General features: G+C 43.9%; 1 protein-coding gene across 7 annotated transcripts in view; it reads right to left on the reverse strand.

Annotated features, from left to right (window-relative positions):
* Positions 1–15,890, reverse strand: part of Nipped-A (Transcription-associated protein Nipped-A) — a 991,444-nt gene that overhangs the window by 95,538 nt on the left and 880,016 nt on the right. For all 7 annotated transcript variants that reach the window (XM_075869412.1, XM_075869408.1, XM_075869400.1 and 4 more), the window contains one exon: positions 2,873–3,180. In XM_075869412.1, coding sequence (XP_075725527.1) covers positions 2,873–3,180 — 308 coding nt within the window. The remainder of the gene's footprint in view (positions 1–2,872; positions 3,181–15,890) is intronic.

The raw sequence follows: 15,890 nt of genomic DNA on the forward strand, positions 1-15,890 counted from the left end.
CAAAAGATTTCCATAATTATTTCTAAACTTGTCCTGAAATGTTTTTCCTCGTTTTCTTAAAACTGCGTTTTTGATCATGGTGTAGTTTTGGAATGACAATTCCTCTGGTAGTACTTGTCCTATCACAGTGATTGTTGGTTTGTCTGAAAAAGGGACAAATGGGGATTGCAGTGGGTATAAAATTTGAACGAATAAAATGAGAGATCTTTTCAAAAATTAATAATAGTTCCAATATATTACTAAAGCATTTTGCTTACAAATGTTTGACATGCTGTAACTTTGGCCCAAATCAGTCTAAAACATTCATTCTTGTAGCACTGCAAGCTCTGACCATACAACATTATTTTCATATGCCACTGTCCTTTATCTCAACCAGCATTCAAGAGAAAACTCACCTACTAATTAGTCAATGCAAAAATTCATGAATTCTCAGTATTTTGAAAAGCACTAGTCGCACAGAAAAAGTGATTGCATATTTGAAATCTGCATGTCGAAGTAAATAAAGAATGGAAGTTTGATCAAAATTCACCCATAAATAAAAAAAATGTTAAGTGGGGGTGTCCCTCCATGTTCAGAAAGTTTCCTTGTAGCGCATGTAAAGGACAGGAATATGTCTGTCTATATGTGCCTTCATTTCTTCCTTTCTTTTATGTGTGCTACAAGAAAACTTGCTGCAATGATTTGTCACACACTGCAATTGCATTCTCTCTTTTCATTCCGACGAAAGCACTGAAATCTAAGCAGGGAGGAATAGCATGGGGAAAGAAAATAGATCACGCCCGCCTTGTGACTTTGAGCAGTTTTCTCTCTCTCTCTGAGAGGGCATTTTTTAGCTGAATGAAAATTTATTGTGAACTACAGGCCATGCGCTATGTTACCATATTTGGTTCGCGGTTTCTCAGTAGCCTTGACTACCAATCAGCAGCGTTTTCTAGCCATGCTCAATAAGTGTTGCAAGACCCCTTTAAATTACATGTGGCGCTTCGTGGCAGACCGTATTTGGGCTTTGCAGCAGAACGTACTTTCCCTAGATAGGTGCTTTCACAGTTTAGCACTACAACATCGCAGTGAAACAACCTTTAAGAACAGTTAGATGCAGATTAATATACAGTTGAACCCGTTTAAAATGAACTTGAAAGTGCCGTGATAAATGGTCGTTATATCAGTAACTCGTTGTATATGAACCCGCCCATAAAAACACCCCTTTAGTGGCCAAACTTGTTTTGTTTTCTCAGGTGCATTTTTATTCAAAAAGGCAAACAACCTCTGCGCTGACAAGCTAAGACTTTTTGAGTGCTAAATGACGCCCGTTCGCTCACAAGTAAATTCCACCACGTTAGTGATAAACACAAGGCAATTCTTTGTGGTTCTACTGAAGCATGATACCACCACGTTGAGCCGATTATCCCCGGCTAGTTGCGTGCAACACGTCGCTTACTCGGCTCTCGCCGTCGCATGCCAGTTTGCTTTGAGTGAAATGTATGCGCGCGTTCGCGCTTTTATCACGCACGTATCACTCAGGATCATGCTTGGGTGTGGCGAGTAGCCTGTTCGTTAACACAAAGAAGAATTTTGCGAGGAACGTGTGCAAGCAGCCTCGCACGACGCGGTGAACTTGCGAACGGCAGCATGACGCGCTTGTACCGCAGTTTGATGTGCAGCTATCTGAAGATGACTGTGATAAGCTTGCCTGCGATGCAGCCATGGCACATTCAACTCCACTGGCCACTTCGTCATCGCTCTTTTCTGATGGTTATGTGTTAAGGCACCGCCGCAATCGCGCGAAAGTCATCACTAATCAGCCGGTCTCTGTCGTTACTGAAAGGTGGAAAACCTTTTGCGGCACATTGTGGTGTCCAAGGTTGAGAGTCGCCGTGATCTTATATGCAACAAAAGTTATCTCATCTCGCAATTGTGGCTTCTTGTGTTCGAAAGCATTGTTGATTAATCATCGCCGGTCGTAGATGCCGAGAGCGGCGTCACAAAAGTTTTCTTTCTTTATTTCTTTGTTTGTTTATTAGTTTATTAAAAACAGTTACAAAATTATCCGAGAAGACACGGCTAAAGGCAAACAGTGCCTGACTGTGCCGTGCCACCCATACAGCAGCAGCAGAAGGAAAATGTACTTACAAATATAAAAGGGTACATGAAAATCAAATACTACATCCCAGATCAATGTTGCACAGCCATAGAGAACTAAGAAAAAGAAAAGAAAACATAAGCATGTTTTTTTTTCTCACTTCCATAGCACCAAGTACTACTCTACGTCCCAGGGAAGCTCTTGGCCACTGCCGATACACTTTGACATGCACCACTGCAGGCAGAAATGCTCACCGTGAAACCACTGCCTCTGCAACTAGTTTCAGTTGTGCACCTTTACAAAAACTACAGCCATAGCATTGGCATTCAATAGAGCAAGTGTATGGCACCCTGTCTGCCTTTAGAGCATTATTATCGTAAATAATTGATTGATTGATTGATTGATTGATTGATTTGTAGGGTTTAACGTCCCAAAACCACCATAAGATTATGAGAGACGCCGTAGTGGAGGACTACGGAAATTTTGACCACCTGGGGTTCTTTAACGTGCACCCAAATCTGAGCACACGGGCCTACAACATTTCCGCCTCCATCGGAAATGCAGCCGCCGCAGCCGGGATATGAACCCGTGACCTGCAGGTCAGCAGCCGAGTACCTTAGCTACTAGACCACCGTGGCGCGGCATTATCGTAAATAAGAAATTATCTTTCAGACTACAACATTAGTGTGAATAAACAGCAATAAGATTGCTGAAATAATAGCTTTTGCAATTCAATTGGGTTGTTACTAAGAGACTTCCCTGCGTAAGCTGGCCCTCGCAGCCACTACTCACCCAAAGTCAAAATCAGTAGTGAACTGCCCCTTCATCTTCTGAAAGACGGGATCCTGAGCGGTGGCCTGTGCACGGCGGGCCAACGACTCCGAGGCGGCACTAGAAAAGGTGGTGGTCACAGAGGAGACATTCTCAATGCCCACCCCAAAGGTGGACACCAGCTTCTTGAGGAAATTGAGGGTGTGCGGTGTCACGGTAGCATCTGCCACTCCTCCCCGGTTCTCAAAGGCCACTGCATAGCACTTGGCCAGCCCCTGGCGCAACTGCCGCAGAACCTCTTCATACCAGTTTTCGCGGAACCACACCATCTGCAAAGTACCAAAGCTTTTATGACACAACATAACAAGCTCAGGCAACAAGAGAAGAATGTCAGAGAAAAACTCATTTCATTATGACACAGTTGTTTGATTATCAAGCCTTATTTTTTTACCTTCAGCAGTTTTTCCCATTGCTTCAAGAAAACAATTACCAACACTATCACTAGTGTTTTAGTGAAAAAACAAATCAAGAAGTAAGAAATGATATACACACACACACACACAAAAAAAGAGTTCAATGAGCCTATCAGTAACAATGATACTCGTTGAACTTTCACATTAATGTAATCCCTCATTATGAAGTAGTAGAAAAACAAAAAAATTTGTTATAAGTGGTATTCTCATATCAGCGACCACTCATGAGAAACTAGAGCATTTGAGCTTTAACCTTTAGTTGTAGCGCTACAACTGCAAGGCAGCTACAACACAATGTATTCAGTGAAGCAGCGAAAAAAAAAAAGCACTGAATAACACAAGCACATAGTCAATTGCATAGTCTACCCCATGAAATGGTATGGTGCAAGTCAGCGTAGTCTTTGGGTCACTTTTTGGCCTTCAAGAGACCGCAGTTTTTTGGCATTCCACATCACCAGAAAAACTTTATTTAGACGTTGATTCTGTCACGGGGAACATTGGCGATGCGATTATGACTGATAAACAGTTCAGGTGCACTGCCCCATAAATCGTCTGTGAATCTCGCATCCGTGAATTGCAAAATTGCAGGAATTAAAACCAATCTGAACGTCGTTGACATACGTGGAATAAAACATATTGCGTGAAATGTAGAAATGCAGTGTACTTATTTTTACAATAAAAAGTGTGCAACTCAACACACCACGCTGGGACACTCAAGTCTCCTTGACAAATGCTCGTGACAAGGCATTGCTCACTCAGACACCGTAAGTGCGGTTTGACAAATAACTTTCGATTATGGTCAGCATTTTACCTCGCACGCCCAAGTGTGAGAGGTCTCGCAGTATGCCGAAATACCATGTCGTGTCGAATGTCTTTGCCATATCTAGGAATACTGAAAGAAAGAACTGTTTATGAACAAAAGCGTCATGGATTTGTGCCTTGATGCATAGCAAGTGGAAAGTGGTGGATCTAACCTCACGAAATCCGTACTGGTGTGGATCGAGTCAATTGTTTGATTCCAGGTAATAGGAGCCGGCAGTTAATAATCTTTTTGAAAAGCTTGTAGAGGCAACTTGTTAGTGCAATCAGTCTGTAGCTGGTAACGGAGGATAAATCCTTGCCTTGCTTTAGAATCGGAATAACAATGGCTTTTTTAAAGGCTGATGAAATCTCGCCAAAAAACCTAATAGCATTGTGCAGGGAGAGAAAATCTTTTTGAGTTACAGAGAGCAGGTGTTTTATTATTTCAAATACTACACGGTCCATGCCTGGTGATGAGTTGTTGCAGCAGTTCATCGATGCCTTTAGCTAAACTAACACAACGGTTCGTTGTATCTTTCATGTTTTGTGAATCTCCACTATAGTTTGTTTTTAGGTTAATGTTTTGCATTGTTGGAATGATGTGGTGCAGTGCGATTAGCTGGAGATCTGTTCGAAATGTGCCCCGTGGGTGTTTGCCTGATCTTCCAAGCTGTCTCCTTGTGTGTTTTCTAGGGGAAGTGAATGAGATTGCCATCCTGCTACCTTTCCTACCATGTTCTGGACCCTCACCTCTAGTGTATACGAATTTATTCCAGATAGAAACTTATGCCAGCTTTCCTTTCTCGCCTGTCTGCATGTTCTTCTGCCTTGGGATTTTTGTGCTTGAAATCGTCAAAGTTCTTGGCTGTCGGTGAGTTCCCAAGCAACTTTTTAACAGGAACGTTTTTAATCTCGACGAAGCTGCTCTCTTTTATAAGATGTTGCCTAACCGCATTTACACACCAAAATGCGAAGCGGGCTCAGGTGCCAAGCAATGCAAAAACAGAATTATCATTCTTTTTGGTGCCATTGCTACCAGCGATGAAAAGCTGCCTCTCCTCATCAATGGCCAGTCCCTTGATTCTCGGTGTTTTCAAAATGCACGGCTCTCGAGGGATGTGGCATACCGCGCAAATAAAACAGTCTGGATGATAGCGGCGTTTTTCAAAGAGTATGTATGTGCACTTGATTGACCGGAAGATGGCTAAGAACGGTCGGAAAGTGTTGTTTGTTGTCGATAATTGCCCCGGTCAAGGAAAAATCAACAACTGTTGGCTGTTACACCAGAGTCCCTGCCACCAAATATGACGTTCGTTCTCCAGCCTATGGATGAGAGAGTCATTGAGATGGCCCGGAAATATTATAGGAAAAGCCTGCTGGAGAAGGAGGGGGAGGCACCGTATTTTGCTGTGATACGACAATGAGAAGAAGTATGAGATCGACCTGCTGGGTGCAGTCAATCTGATATTCAAAGCCTGGCACCAACTACGCCCCCTAGCGATTGCCAACTGCTTCGCTCATGCAGGGTTTTCTCGCGCCCCGGCATCAATCGAAGAAGACCTTGGTGCGAAATGCAGCGGCTGTGATAAGCTGTGCAGTAAAGTGCGCAGAGGAACCGGCTGCATGAGCGATACTGAAGACAGGGAGATTGCCTTTGAAGAGTATGCGCTCTACGTGGCGGATGTCTTTGTTACCGGTAGACTGTCGGACCATGCAGAAAAGGAAGAGTCCCAAGAAGTGGCTACGACCACAGAAACGCGGAACATGCTGCGCTTGCTTCGCAACAGTCAAATGCAGCTGTGGAAACCAACGGCTCATGTGATGTGTTGAGCAACTGGAAAACACCTTTCTCGGACCGAACACGAACGCGATACAAGTGAGCATCACGCAGTTTTTTGGTCCTGGAAAATAAATTCTTTTTTTTTTTTTTGCGAATTTTAGTGCCTTCTAGAGTAGCTGTCTCGTGCAGTGGGGCCTTTCCCGACAACACTGGCTTTTCTTTTGCAGTGACCTGGACAAAAATTTTCGGGGTTTTGCTTGACTCGAAATACTGCTTATCTCGAAATTTTCCCTGGATTTGACGCCTTCGAGTCAAAGAGGGATTACTGTACAGGTTTCACGCCTTTCCGCCTTATACACAGCCGAGAAGTAACCACAATGCTTGACGCCATGCTCCTTCCCGACAAGCTGGTAATGTTCAACACAGACGTTGCCATGTTCACTCAACATGCTCAAGAGGCCTGTGAGCTCTGGCAACGCCATATCCAACGTCACCAATCTGCAGACGCAGGCTGCTACAATCAAGTGACCTTCAACCCAGGTGATGAAGTGCGGGTGGGGACCCCCATCTGACAAGGCTTTTAGTCGGAAAAGTTGCTGCGTCGCTATTTCGGGTTCTACAAGCTTTTACAGCGACTCAGTGAACCTACGAGGTTCTTCCAAAAGGCACCTCAAGAAACCTATGTCGGCTTCCACAAATTGAAGGCGTTCCTGTTTCTAAGCTTAAATCATAGTTTTCTCGCTGTGACTCAACTGTGACCTTACACTGTATTGACAATTTTGTGTGTTTTATTTTTTTTCAACTTGCTTTCCCGCCGCCGCTGCTGCAGCGGGCTCTGTACTGCGTTTTTAGTTGCCGCAGGCAATAAAGTGTTGCGACCTTTTGAGAGCAGTCTAGTGTTTTTGCCACGCTGTGCTAGGCCCCATGGGTGTCCGAACGCACGTGTGGAGAGGCGACGGTTAACACGTGCCCTGCGGCTCGCTAAGACCAGACGCACGCGAGTGGCCGTACTTCTTTGAGATATGTGTACACTACACTGACGCCCAATGTGTACCCTACAGACTGTCGACACTAAATATTCCTACGGTTTTGTTACATTGGATTGAGGCTTATCTTTCTGACTGAAAACAGTCTGATGTTCTTTACGGGACGAGTTCATCATATGGAACAGTCTTATCAGGTGTCCCCCAAAAATGTGTTCTAAGACCGCGTGCTCGTGTTATCACTATTGTAAATCGCACAGGCAAGTGCATCGCGAGTGCCACGGTGCATACGGAACACACTGGGGCGGCCGAAGAGGCGGCGATTGCTCTTGCACTGGTCCCAGGACCGGAGGCTGCGGTCGTGATTAGCGATTCGCAAGCTGCCGTCCGAGGCTTCGCACGGAGTCGCATCTCGTGTCTGGCGGCTCAGATACTACAGTCAAGTAATGGCTACAAGGACGGCGGCGAGCTTCGAGGAGCGATGGCCTCGGCGGCAGCATCCTCGTATCTCAAAACTGAAAATGCGAATGTTTTCCTTCTGCGGACCCCAGCTCACACCAGCGTCCCGCTCGCAGGTAACCAGGCAGCCCACGCCGCGGCTCGAGATCTCACTCACCGAGTCGCAGCCAATTCGGAGGCCGCCTTCACCTCCGAGAGCGGGGCGATGACACTGTCCACTCAACAACAACAACTGGAATGGTCGTGGGGTGACTGCTTGACCACATTCAACAACATTGCACAACGTTACAGACTAAAAAGACAGAAATACCCATCACTACACAACAAATTGAACAAAAGACAGGCTGTAACTCTGAGTTTATGACAGACAAATACTTACCCCAGCCCAACGATCCTACGCCTGTGTTATCCTCACCTATACCCGATGGACGCGTGTAAAGCGTGCTTGGAAAGGGAAACACTGTGGCACATGCTTTGGGAGTGTGCTGGAAAAGTTAACGTCACTGCCACCGCTCCCTTCGCGACGCATGTTAGGCAGGGAGGAACTTCGAGGCCACTTGTTTGGTACTGTTGCGCGAGGGCAGGGACTGGCCTCTGCCGCGACTGCGGTCACTGTTGCCGATCGGCGGCGTCAGCTGCGCTTCCGCTAGGAGGCGGCACTCACCAGTGACAAGCTGGCCGCCCAGCTTTGGGCCGTCCGGCTAGCTGAAGATGCCGCCCGGGTCCAAGGACTTCAAGCGGTCATCTGAGGCACTGCCATCATAATCGACTGCGAGTGGGAAGGGACAGGCGTTAATCTCTTCTTCCCCCACCTCGCCTGGTGAAAACTGCCGGACTTTAAATAAAGTGTATTCATTCATTCAATATTTTTTAATGATATAGTTGAACAGGTGTCAAGTCATCTCGGGCTCTATGTCGATAACTGTTGTCTTTACCACGAAATTATTTCCCTGTGTGACAGTGTCCAATTACAAAGTGACCTTGCTGCGATACTACTAAAGTGCAATAAGTAGAATATGACGCTGAGTTTCGCTATGGGGCAAATTTGTCCACATTACAAAGAAATGTTACATTTTTTTGGTAGGTTTTGTCTTTACGGTGAAAACCTGTCGATTGTTTCTAATTACAAATATTGCATTGGTTAATGTTTGCAGGTCAATGTTTTGCATTGTTGGAATGATGTGGTGCAGTGCGATTAGCTGGAGATCTGTTCGAAGTGTGCCCCGTGGGTGTTTGCCTGATCTTCCAAGCTGTGTCCTTGTGTGTTCTCTAGGGGAAGTGAATGAGATTGCCATCCTGCTACCTTTCCTACCATGTTCCGGACTCTCACCTCTAGTGTATATGAATTGATTCCAGACAGAAACTTATGCCAGCTTTCCTTTCTCGCCTGTCTGCATGTTCTTCTGCCTTGGGATTTTTGTGCTTGAAATCGTCAAGGTTCTTGGCTGTCGGTGAGTTCCCAAGCAACCTCCATGCTATATTTTGGTTTCTTCGAGCATTTTTAGAGACACGACCACTTCATGCGCATAAAGTACCGTATTTACATGCACAATGGTCGCACTCACATATTAATCAGACCCCTAAACTTTGTGATCACAATTTCATTTTTTCAACCTACATAAGTATCCCACTTCAAGCTTGCCACAGCAATATGTTGTGTGCAAAGTCCAGATGATGATCGAGTTTATCTCCTACCGAAGTTACACAATACACATTCGGTAGATGGTAAATCTAAAAGTCACAAAGTCAACTGCACACGTCGAACAAATTTTTATTTATTTATTTTTTATTTATTTATTCAGATACCTACAGTGCCCAAGAGACATTATTGTAGAGAAACATTATTGAAGACATTACTGTAGAGTTACAGGCGGTATACAAGATCAAGAGTTAACATAACAAGATCAGCAATGCTATTGAGATTGCAAATGACATGATACATCTGCATTCCAAACAGATCACTAGAAAAATATATCGGGTCAAACCTAAAACAGTACATTACCACAAAACTACAAAAAAGTGAAAAAGTTAGGACATATAGATAGACAAGTCTACTGAATGCCATATAGAAGTGACGCGATACCTAGTGGAACAAAACTTCAGCAAAAGCACTGTCGAAAGAACTGATTGACGACTAGATAACCTTCTCCGGTAGACTATTCCAATCACGGCATGTTCTTGAAAAAAAAAAAAAAGAATACTTATATATGTTAATGCGACCGCTATATTCCCTTACCTCTAAATAATGATCACAACCAGCTGACCTGTAAGTGAAATCGAGAATATATGTTTCCTTCCTAATGCCTGTTGCTCCAATAGAAATTCTGTGAAAGCGCTTTAGGGGTGTATGTATTTTCATCTATCTTGCAAAGTCGGCCATCCGAGATTGGCTCTTACGTCAGAGGAGCTTACATCAGATTGGCTCTTATATCAGAGAAGTCGCAGTTAGAGAAAACAAACCGGGCTGCACGCTTCTGAATGCGTTCTCATTCGGCAATGCAAGTCTTTGTACCTGGGTCCTTTCCGGAGCATCTGTATTTTAAGGGGGACATGGTGTGTGGAGACATTTTCTGTATTTGTGGACCGAACATAATGAAAATATACATGCTCATGTAGTTTCTCCTGCTGATTTCAAATATGCAAACATTTGCATTGCAGGTAAATTATTTTAGAATATACGCAATTCTGCCACTCTATTGTTTTCGGACACAATAGAAAAGAAAGTGCTTATTAAATAGTAAATATTATTGCATAGCTGGACAGTGCAATTAGCAATAAGTGCAATGCTGCAAGCATATTTCGAATTAAAGAAAAACTAGTGATTCTGCAGATGATGAAAGTTGAGGAATCATGTCATGGCTGTCACATACAAAGAAATTTAATACCTTATAAGTTTATATGGCCAGCAAATGGAAATTCTGCTCTCAGCACATTGTAATACACAGATTGGGCTTTACGTTAATGAAAAAATTATTGCTCTAGCTGTTCTAGATTGCAAGATATCAACCCGACAAACTAGTAATGTCACCAAAAAGCATGCTTTCAGAAAACTGAGAAAAAGAAATAAAACTCATTCATTTACATAACTGCACTTGAAAATGCTCAGTATGCACAGGACATGTAGTCCTTTTGACTATGAGTCCCTGTGTGGCAATTTTTCAGGGACTGGTGCATGTTCTCCGTTGCTTGTCGCTTCTTGACTGATGCTGCCGTGCGCCGTCGAGTCGATCCTTTTCAGCCATGCGGCTGCGGCTTTGCCAGCTGTGGTTTAGGCTCAGCTCTTTCATAAAGTTTTCAGATGCCTTTTTATTGTCTGCATTGAGCTTGAGCTCTGCTTTTGCCACAGCTCCCTTCACCGTGAATAGGGAAGCATGTCGCTTCTTTGGTGCCAGCGCCCAGATCATTGAATGCAGGCATTCGTTGTTATTTTGGGTTTTCCCTCGCTGGCATCGTTGCAACAGCTTTTTGCCTGAAAAATGATCATAAATTGGAAGTAAGGCTTGGCAGACATGTGGAGGCAGCTTTCGACGATGTTTGGGAATGGGCTCCCCCTTGGCCTTTGCCGCATTTTGTTTGCACCTGGAACTTGGACCAGGTGGGCACAGAGTGTGGTTTGCCACTTCATCATTGGACGTGATGTGATGATAAGTGGCCATCACTGCTATGTGCATAGCATGAACATCACCACTTGGTGATGTTCATGCTATGCATTATTATGCATTATTATGGGTGGGCTTCAGAGCCCACCCATAATAATTGGTGAGCTTGTAGATCAGGTCTCCTGCCAAGCGGCCCTTTCCCCCAAGACTCTCAAGGCCAGGTCCTTTGTGTTTTGCAATCAAGTTGCGCAAAACAGTGCCCATATGCTTTGGGACATGATTAATGCAGTCCTCTTTTTCCACTGGGATATACCCATAAAGCTTATCTTCTTGTAGCGCAAGGTAACTGTGGCTGTCTCCGTTGCAAAGTACCGTGGTGTAGCGCAGGTTGTGCCGCTCAAGTGACCTCCTGAAGAGGATGAGGGCAGCCTCAACCTCCATTTCCCCAGCCTTCTTGTCACTGTTTTTCTGACACAGGTGATGTTCCTTCCACACTGCATAAGAAGGGTCATCTTCCTTTGGGCCCGACTCGCATCCACCACAAAAGTTGCTCAAAACAACGAAGTCAAGCACCAGCCCGGTGAACAATTCTAGGACGGTGCCGAGACTGAATGACCGCGACTGAATGACCGCGACTCATCCATGACCCATCAAACGACGCCGCGATGTTTCCCATGTGGCATATATTAATTTCGGCGTAAAATTCGCGAACCCCGTGCAGTCGCTCGTCAAATTGCGTGCAGCACGAACGGCCGCGGGTGCCAACTTTGTCCTCACGTAGTGTTGCCACTTTTCGTGCGAAGACCCCGACGGCTGATGCCCATCAACGAGAACACATCATTCAGTGCGGTCTGTCTGTTCCCCGTTGCCTGCATGGCATGCGTGGCCAAAACGTTCACAGCAAAAGGTTTAACGCGTTCATCGCTACGTACGAGCAGCGAGCTCCACAACGACGCAGTCTCCCCATTGGCCGAACACAAAAAACATAACTTCATGGCGAGTCCGAATTCCCGGTCGTCGCGGACAATCTGCAGTTCTCCATTGCATGCCTTGCACTTTGCAAATGCCAACAAAGCGCTGTTCACTGTGTCCAAATCTATAATTGTGAATGTGGTTCCATCAGACGGCTGAGCAGCTTCGTCGGCACCGTCAACCAGGAATGCGCATTTTCGCTCCGTCGCTGCAGCGGACGAAAACTCCGATAACATATCTTCGGCTTTAGCTTGCTCCTTTTCCAAGTCAGGTAGCTGCCGATAGATAGTATCTTTGCGCTCAGGATTTGCGCTCCGGATTTGACATCGTGAAACTTCTCCGCTGACACTGAGGCAAAATGGCGCGCATGGACGCGCGCCTCAATACCCGGAGCAGACGAAGTCAGGAGCCTCCACCAATAGGTAGGCAAGCTCAAGTCACGTGCATGAAGTAACTAATAGGAAGGCACTCTGATACTTCTTTTTGCCGCTCATTTTACAAGCTGCCAATGGTTGAATTGGACCCATTCTGGCAGGAATTTGAAGGCGAAAGACGGCTCTCTCAAATGAGAACTAGCGGGCCGTACTGGCACACATGAAAGGGCAGGGGCGTGTCACGAAAAATGTGCGATTTCAATGTGAATTTTGGCTCAGATTTAGCTAGAAAGCGCCGTATAAAGGATCTTAGCGGTTAAAATAATGATATTATAGGCATGAAATTCACGGCGTAAGTGCACTAGTAGCTGTAGATTTTCAAACTAAAAAAAAAACGAGTTTTTTGGCGATTTTTTGGTCTCCACAACCGACACCGCGATTTGTCCACCTCAAAACAATGGGCACGTTAGAAAAGAGTTTCTTTCAACCTAGGAGGAGATTTCTTGAAGTTTGGCTTTAAGGGGGAATATGGCTTGTACAGACCGAAAAATCCCGAAAAAAACTTATTTTTTTTATTGCGTTCTTGAAATCTACAGTTACTTGTGCACTTATACTGTGAATTTCATGCTTATATTATCATTATTTTAGCCACTAAGACTCTCTTTACAGCACCTATCAGCTAAATCCGAGCCTAAATCGTCGTTGAAATTGCACATTTTCTGCGACGTGCCCCTACCCTTCCATGTGTGCCAGTGCGACCATCTTGATCTCATTTGAGAGCTGTCTTTTGCCTTCGAATTCTCGCCATAACGGGCCCAATTCAGTCATCGGCAGCCATTGGCAGTCATTGGCGGCAAAAAGAGGTATCAGAGCACCCCCCTATTCGCTACTTAGCGCATGTGACTTTAGCTTGCCTCTCTATTAATGGAGTCTCCTGGCTATCGTCTGCTCCACGTGAAGTGGAGGCAGCTGTGGCAGAAGCAGTGCTCAAGTTTAATGCACACAACGAAAGGGCATCGGAAGACATCACGGAAAACCTGAGCCTGAACACCAGCTGGCAAAACCACAGCCGCATGGCTGAAAAGGATCGAGGGTGCATGGCACCATCAGCCATGAAGCATCAGTTTCAGTTTCAGTTTTATTGTGTCAAACATATAATGGCTGGTTATTATTATACAGGTAGGACCCCAGAGCCCAGTTAAGGCAGTTGCAGGGGTTCGTTTCTTAACAGTAGTAGGTACTGCTGAGCTACCAACAGATGGTAAGTTCATGCAAGTGCAACTAAATACAACAAATACATATAATTGATACATAGCAATACAAAAATACATATAACTACAAAGAAATTGAAATAATATTCTCCATTCATGTATTACTGTTGTGAGTTTTGCAACTGCAAACATGCGCCATCACTGAAAAGGCCCTACACAGGAGCTAATAGCCAAAAGGACTATATGCCCAGTGCATACTAAGCTTTTTCATGCCCAGTGCATACAAAGCTTTTTCAAGTGCAGTTATATAAATAAATGAGTTTTTTTTTTTTCTGTTTTCTCAAAACATGCTTTTTGGTCATTTTACTAGTTTGTCAAGTTGATATCTTATGATTTGAAACAGCTAAAGTAATAATTTTTTTTGTTTGCATAAAGCCCAATCTGTGTATTACAAAGTGCTGAGAGTAGAATTTCGGTTTGCTGCCCATATAAATTTAAAAGTTATCAAATTTCTTTGCATGTGATAGCCACGACATAGCTCCTGAGCTTTCATCATCTGCAGAATCACTAGTTTTTCTTTAATTCGAAATATGCTTGCAGCATTGCACTTATTGCTAATTGCACTGTCCAGCTATGCAATAATATTTACTATTTAATAAGCACTTTCTTTTCTATTGTCTCCGAAAACAATAGAGTGGCAGAATTGTGTATATTCTAAAATAATTTACCTGCAATGCAAATGTTTGCATATTTGAAATCAGCAGGAGAAACTACATGAGCATGTATATTTTCATTATGTTCGGTCCACAAATACAGAAAATGTCTCCCCACACCATGTCCCCCTTAAAATACAGATGCTCCGGAAAGGACCCAGGTACAAAGACTTGCATTGCCGAATGAGAACGCATTCAGAAGCGTGCAGCCCGGTTTGTTTTCTCTAACTGCGACTTCTCTGATATAAGAGCCAATCTGATGTAAGCTCTTCTGACACAAGAGCCAATCTCGGATGGCCGACTTTGCAAGATAGATGAAAATACATACACCCCTAAAGCGCTTTCACAGAATTTCTATTGGAGCAACAGGCATTAGGAAGGAAACATATATTCTCGATTTCACTTACAGGTCAGCTGGTTGTGATCATTATTTAGAAATAAGGGAATATAGCGGTCGCATTAACATATATAAGTATTCTTTTTTTTTTTTTCAAGAACATGCCGTGATTGGAATAGTCTACCGGAGAAGGTTATCTTGTCGTCAATCAGTTCTTTCGACAGTGCTTTTGCTGAAGTTTTGTTCCACTAGGTATCGCGTCACTTCTATATGGCATTCAGTAGACTTGTCTATCTATATGTCCTAACTTTTTCACTTTTTTGTAGTTTTGTGGTAATGTACTGTTTTAGGTTTGACCCGATATATTTTTCTAGTGATCTGTTTGGAATGCAGATGTATCATGTCATTTGCAATCTCAATAGCATTGCTGATCTTGTTATGTTAACTCTTGATCTTGTATACCGCCTGTAACTCTACAGTAATGTCTACAATAATGTTTCTCTACAATAATGTCTCTTGGGCACTGTAGGTATCTGAATAAATAAATAAAAAATAAATAAATAAAAATTTGTTGGACGTGTGCAGTTGACTTTGTGACTCTTAGATTTACCATCTACCGAATGTATATTGTGTAACTTCGGTAGGAGATAAACTCGATCATCATCTGGACTTTGCACACAACATATTGCTGTGGCAAGCTTGAAGTGGGATACTTATGTAGGTTGAAAAAATGAAATTGTGATCACAAAGTTTAGGGGTCTGATCAATATGCGAGTGCGACCATTGTGCATGTAAATACGGTACTTTATGCGCATGAAGTGGTCGTGTCTCTAAAAATGCTCGAATAAACCAAAATATAGCATGGAGGTTGCTTGGGAACTCACCGACAGCCAAGAACCTTGACGATTTCAAGCACAAAAATCCCAAGGCAGAAGAACATGCAGACAGGCGAGAAAGGAAAGCTGGCATAAGTTTCTGTCTGGAATCAATTCATATACACTAGAGGTGAGAGTCCGGAACATGGTAGGAAAGGTAGCAGGATGGCAATCTCATTCACTTCCCCTAGAGAACACACAAGGAGACAGCTTGGAAGATCAGGCAAACACCCACGGGGCACACTTCGAACAGATCTCCAGCTAATCGCACTGCACCACATCATTCCAACAATGCAAAACATTAACCTGCAAACATTAACCAATGCAATATTTGTAATTAGAAACAATCGACAGGTTTTCACCGTAAAGACAAAACCTACCAAAAAAAATGTAACATTTCTTTGTAATGTGGACAAATTTGCCCCATAGCGAAACTCAGCGTCATATTCCACTTATTGCACT

This window comes from Rhipicephalus microplus, chromosome 1, assembly GCF_043290135.1.
Source record: "Rhipicephalus microplus isolate Deutch F79 chromosome 1, USDA_Rmic, whole genome shotgun sequence".
In the NCBI taxonomy this organism is placed as follows: Eukaryota; Metazoa; Arthropoda; class Arachnida; order Ixodida; family Ixodidae; genus Rhipicephalus; species Rhipicephalus microplus.